Source organism: Astyanax mexicanus, chromosome 25 (assembly GCF_023375975.1).
Source record: "Astyanax mexicanus isolate ESR-SI-001 chromosome 25, AstMex3_surface, whole genome shotgun sequence".
Classification (NCBI taxonomy): domain Eukaryota; kingdom Metazoa; phylum Chordata; class Actinopteri; order Characiformes; family Acestrorhamphidae; genus Astyanax; species Astyanax mexicanus.
In genome coordinates, this window is record NC_064432.1 from 3878950 (window position 1) to 3884949 (window position 6000).

The window sequence follows — 6000 nt, forward strand, 5'->3', positions numbered from 1 at the left end:
ATTTGAGGTCTGAAAGTTCTGCATCTTTTTTTTTTGTTATTTCAGTCATTTCTCATTTTCTGTAAATAAATGCTCTAAACGACAATATTTTTATTTGTAATTTGGGAGAAATGTTGTCTGTAGTTTATAGAATAAAACAACAATGTTCATTTTACTCAAACATAAACCTATAAATAGCAAAATCAGAGAAACTGATTCAGAAACTGAAGTGATCTTTTTATTTATTCCAGAGCTGTAAGTGACAGTTGTGGAGTGAACGGATAGTTTGTGTGTTTTTTAAGTCTGGCTTTTTTTTTTTTTTTTTTTTAGATAGAAAGACAGATATAGGGTCTCAATATGAAAATTTGCATACTGGTAGATCTCCAGTCCTGTTGAAATAGAACCGCTTTAGAACCTCCAATTTATCTGGAGATGAAAAGAGAAGTGTGTGAGCGTGATATCAGACTGTATAAACTCTCTTTTTCTGCTCTAAATGCGGCAGCAGACACAACAAAGGACTGTGTGTGTGTGTGTGTGTGTGTGTGTGTTCATGTGAGTGCCCCAGGTCATGTGACTCAGAGTTGTGCCCATTTCAGCAGCTTAATGAAGTGTGTAATACACACAGACCACTTCTCACAGCCACTGTCATCTGTAACCTACTGACTGACTGTGTGTGTGTGTGTGTGTGTGCGTGTGTGTGTGCGTGTGTGTGTGCGTGTGTGCGTGTGTGTGTGTCCTTCATTCTCCTCTCCTCTTATCATCTTGTCAACAAAAAAGAATTCCTCCCAGAAACCTTTTTCACTGCTTTCTCTCTCTCTCTCTCTCTCTCTCTCTCTCTTTCTTTCTCTCTCTCTCCCTCTCTCTCTCTATCTATCTCTCTCTCTCTCTCACACACTTTCTGTGAAGATGCTTCTCTTTGAGGATTGTAGTGTTTATGGTGATGTAATCGAGGTGCAGTTAAACAGATTCATGGCTGCTTCTCAATTTACTGAAAACTGACTTTTCTCTTCTCTTTACTTCTCTTCTGTTCCATTCATTTCTCTTCTCTTATCTTCCATTCATTTCTCTTCTCTTATCTTCCATTCATTTATCTTCTCTTCCCTTTTCTTCTCTTCCCTTATCTTGCATTCATGTCTCTTCTCTTCTCTTCTCATGTATTTTATTCTTTTCCTTTACTTCTTTTCTCTTCTCTTCCCTTCTTCTCTTATCTTCTCCTTATTTTCACTTTACTTCACTTCTTCATGTTCTCTTCTCCTCTCCTCTCTTCTCATTCTCATTTTTTCTTTCCTTTTCTTCCCTTTACTTCTTTCCTCTTATTCTCATCACTTTCTTTTCTTCTCTTATCTTTTCTTTTCATGCTTTACTACAATTCACTTCTTATCAATTGATTTACTTCTCTTCACATTTTCTTTTCGCCTTCTCTTTCTTCTCTTCACTTCTTTTCTTGTCTCTTCTAATTTCTTGTCTTCTTTTTTCCTTTACTTCTTCTTCTCTTCTCTTAAATTTCATCTTGTCTTTTCTAATTTCTTATCTTCTTTTCTCCTCGCACCTTCTCTTCTCTTTTCTTGTATTCCATTTACATCATCACTTTCTTTTCTTCCCTTTATTACTATTCACTTTTCTTCTCATCACTTTCTATAATTCTCTTTACTTCTTCTCTTTTTATTTCCGTCCCATTACTTCTCTTCACTTCTTCTTAACACTTTTCTTTACTTCTCTTCTCTTCACTTTTCTTCTCTTCACTTCTTCTCATTACTTTCTTTACTTATCTTCTCTTCTAATTTCTTATTTCCCCCTCTTTTCTCTTGTTTTCTTGTCTCTTTTCCTCACTTCTCTTCTATTCTCTTCATATTTTTTTATTGTTCTTCTTTCTCTTCTACTCTTTTTCTCTTTATTTCTCCTCTTGTCTTTTCTCATCTCCTATCCTGTCCACTCTTCTCTTCTAATACCTTCTCTTCCCCTCTCTTCTCTTTTCTCCTCTCTGCTCTTTTTCTGTTCATTTTTTTTCTCGTCTGTTCTCATCTAATTTAATCACTTCTCTTCTTTTCTCCTCTCACCTTCTCTTCTCTTTTCTTGTATTCCATTTACTACTCTTTACTTCTCTTTTCTTCACTTCCTTTCATCACTTTCTTTTCTTCCCTTTATTACTATTCACTTTCCTTCTCATCACTTTCTATAATTCTCTTTACTTCTGCTCTTTTTATTCTCTTCTCTTTTCTCTTCTCTTCTCTTTTCTTCCCATTACTTCTCTTCACTTCTTCTCATCACTTCCTTTACTTCTCTTCACTTTTATTTTCTACACTTCTTCTCATTACTTTTTTTCTTCTCTTCTTCACTTTTTTCTCTTCCCCTCATTTCTCATTTCTTTTCTTCTATTCTCTTTTTATTTTTTTTATTTCTCTTCTGCTCTTTTCTCTTCATTTCTCCTCTTGTCTTTTCTCATCTCCTATCCTGTCCACTCTTCTCTTCTAATGCCTTCTCTTCCCCTCTTTTCTCTTCTCCTCTCTGCTCTTCTTCTGTTCATTTTTTTCTCGTCCCTTCTCATCTAATTGAATCACTTCTCTTCATTTCTCTCAACTCCTTCTCTTCTCTTTTCTTCTTCTCTCTTCTCTTCTCCTCTTTTTTTCTCTGCAGATTTTCTTAAATGCGAACTCTATCCGGCTGGGGAATCTCCCTCACGGCAGTGTGGACCCTCTGCTCGGCCCTGGCACCAGCTACCCTAAACAGACTGTGTACGAGGTGTGTGTGTGTCCGAGCGGCAAGCTCTACCTTTCCCCGGCCGAGAGCGCCTCCACCTGCCAGACCACCAACAGCGTGTGTTTGTGGAGCTGAGAAAGGCGGGTGGGCCGAGCTCCACCCGACACCAGAAAGGCCTTCCTCCTCCTTTCCTTCCTCTCTTCCTCCTTTCCTTCCTCTTCCTCCTCTTCCTTGCGTTTCTTCTACAGCCCTGTTCATCCTTCTGTCCATCTGTGAGAGCGCTCTGCTTTCCCAAAGCATCGCAAAAAAATAGACTAGCTGATTGAAATGCATTCTTTTATAGTTATGGTTGCCAGGTTGGAGTAGCAGAACCCTCGAAAATGGGGAGCACTGGGTCAGTTTGCAAAATTATTATTCATTTTTCTTTGGACTAATGCTAGTATTTTTAGAACTTCAAACTACACAGAACTTATAATTTCCCAGGCTAATCACTTAATATTTACTTTTTTCTATTTCCTGTTGTGCATCCATCCACCCTGTTATGACATAGAGGGAAGGACGACAGGTTGTACAAGTTTAGAGAAGTTAATATTTGAAGCTTCTCCTCTGTTCTGCTCTTCCTGATTGGATAGCACAGGCATCTAATAGATGATGTATCAGAGCTGAGGATCTGGCGCTTTCCTCTATGCATCATCATTGTCAATTGTTCAATTGTATTATGGAAGGAGGCATGTTCTAGCCCTGAGCATTTTTCCTTTGGTTAATCAGGTATATATTATATGTGGATGACTGACTGTTAAGTGTTGTAGGCTGTAAGAACAAGTTGCCATTGTTTCAGAATTACAATACACTGTAATTCTGTGCTAAATTGGGGGTAGTTTTATATGAAATTGTATGGAATCCAGCCACTAGAGGGTGTGAACGATTATTTGGCTTCACTTTCCAACTACAACTCTTCCAAAAAAATTTTTAAAAATCTACAAGGCAAACTTTCCTATTTATACCGTTAGAATTAAAGTTGTAAAAATGATGTAAAACAAGTCTAAAAGTCCATTGGAGATCAAAGATATACAATTTAACAAACTGAGACAATTTTACAGGGAAATTTTAACAATAAATTACTGTTTCAATCATTCCTGAGGCAGTCATCCACATATATGTACCTATATAAATATATAAATATAGGTACATATATTATGTGTCAATGACTGCCTGACTATATTGTTGTAGGCTATAAGAGCAAGCACACACTTTCCTTTATTTATATCTATTCAAATTGAAGTTTTCAAAAAAAAAAAAAAATAGAAAATGTTCAATTGTGTATACCAGCAAAATTAGGATTGTGATGCTTTGGGCTAACTGAGCTTCATCTGTTTTGTGTTTTTCATTTTATCTGTCAGTCATATATCCATCTATCTGTCCAGTATTAAACATTAGTATTTTACATTGCTAGTTTTATTTTTTATGCATTATTTTTATTTTTTATGCAAACCTTTTTTTTTTTTTTTTTTTTTACTTTTAACCCTTTGAGACCAAACGTCAAATTGCTGCCACCACAAATTCACAATTTAACTTTATTATACTTTAATATTGTACAATCTGGTAACACTTCCTATGACAGGTACAGTAAGAATCAAGTAAGAAGAGCACTGGTCAGAGAAGCAGCCAAGAGGCCCATGGTCACTCTGGAGGAGCTGCAGAAATGTCCCAGTCTTAAATAGCATTCAGCTTCTGTGGCAAGACATGACAAAAACGCTGTTCACAGACGCACTCCATCCAACCTGGCTGAGCTTCAGCTGTTTTATAAAGAAGAATGAGCTAAAATCTCTACAGTCTCTAGATGTGTAAAGCTGGGAAAGAGACAAACCTCAAAGCACTAATCGTTGCAATTGCAGTGAATGATGGCTCTATTTCAGGGGTGTCCAAACTTTTTTTGTTGGGGGCCAGAAGGAGAAATATATTTAAAGTCACGGGCCACAGACTCTGTAATAAATGTTTTATTATTTCATTTACACACCATTTTACTTGATATTTTCATTCTTAATACAGGACACTGCTTTCCCAACGAAAAATTAATCAAGTGCAGAATTGTCGAAGATGTGAGTAACTTGTTCTTATGCCCTACAACACTATAGTGAGGCAGTCGTCCACATATAATATATGTACCTACAGTGGCTTGCGAAAGTATATTTTATCATCTTTGTCATCTTAAAACCACAAACTTAATGGAATTTTATTTAGATTTTATTGAGATTTTAAAGATATCTTTATCTTTGACAGTGTTGTGTAAACTAAGATTTTTCAAATTGATGTTTAATTTCATGATGTCTCTTAATATTAAACTCCTTAATTAGGACAACTTTTAGACTCTTTGGCCCGTTTTTCTGCGCTAAAACTGCGCACTCTCTCCGCTTTTAGACTCTTTGGCCCGTTTTTCTGCGCTAGAAATGCGCACTCTCTGCGCTTTTAGACTCTTTGCCCCGTTTTTCTGCGCTAGAAATGAACACCCTCTCCGTTTTTAGACTCTTTGGCCCATTTTTTGCACTAGAAATGCACTCTCTCTCCTCTTTTAGACTCTTTGGCCCGTTTTTTGTGCTAGAAATGTGCACCCTCTCCGCTTTTAGACTCTTTGCCCCGTTTTTCTGCGCTAGAAATGCGCACTCTCTGCGCTTTTAGACTCTTTGCCCCGTTTTTCTGCGCTAGAAATGAACACCCTCTCCGTTTTTAGACTCTTTGGCCCATTTTTTGCACTAGAAATGCACTCTCTCTCCTCTTTTAGACTCTTTTGCCCCGTTTTTCTGCGCTAGAAATGCGCACTCTCTCCGCTTTTAGACTCTTTGTCCTGTTTTACGGCGCTAGAAATGCGCACCCTCTCCGCTTCTAGACTCTTTGGCCTGTTTTTCTGGGCTAGAAATGCGCACTCTCTCCGCTTTTAGACTCTTTGGCCCGTTTCTGACACCTAGCGTTCAATCTTTGAATCTCACGTTATAAAAACCTGCTTAACAGCGGGCCAACTTTCATTCTATTTCTAAAATACCTCCAAAAATGGGAAACAGGCCGCAAATGGCCCGCGGGCCGTAGTTTGGACACCCCTGCTCTATTTGATAAAAATATTGAAAACCATGTATCATGTATTTTGTTCCACTTTACTCTTATGCAATACTTTGTGTTTGTCTATCACTTAAAATCTCAATAAAATACATTTAAGTTGTGGTTTTAAGATGACAAAGATGATAAAATATACTTTCGCAAGCCCCTGTAGGTACATATATATTATATGTGGACGACTGCCTCACTATAGTGTTGTAGGGCATAAGAACAAGT

General features: G+C 37.3%; 1 protein-coding gene across 1 annotated transcript in view; it reads left to right on the forward strand.

The window, feature by feature from the left end:
- Positions 1–4114, forward strand: part of LOC103030587 (zeta-sarcoglycan) — a 252382-nt gene extending 248268 nt beyond the window's left edge. Inside the window, exon 8 of the mRNA XM_049472223.1 lies at positions 2614–4114. Coding sequence (XP_049328180.1) covers positions 2614–2811 — 198 coding nt within the window. The 3' untranslated portion in view covers positions 2812–4114. The remainder of the gene's footprint in view (positions 1–2613) is intronic.
- Positions 4115–6000: the final 1886 nt, after the last annotated feature.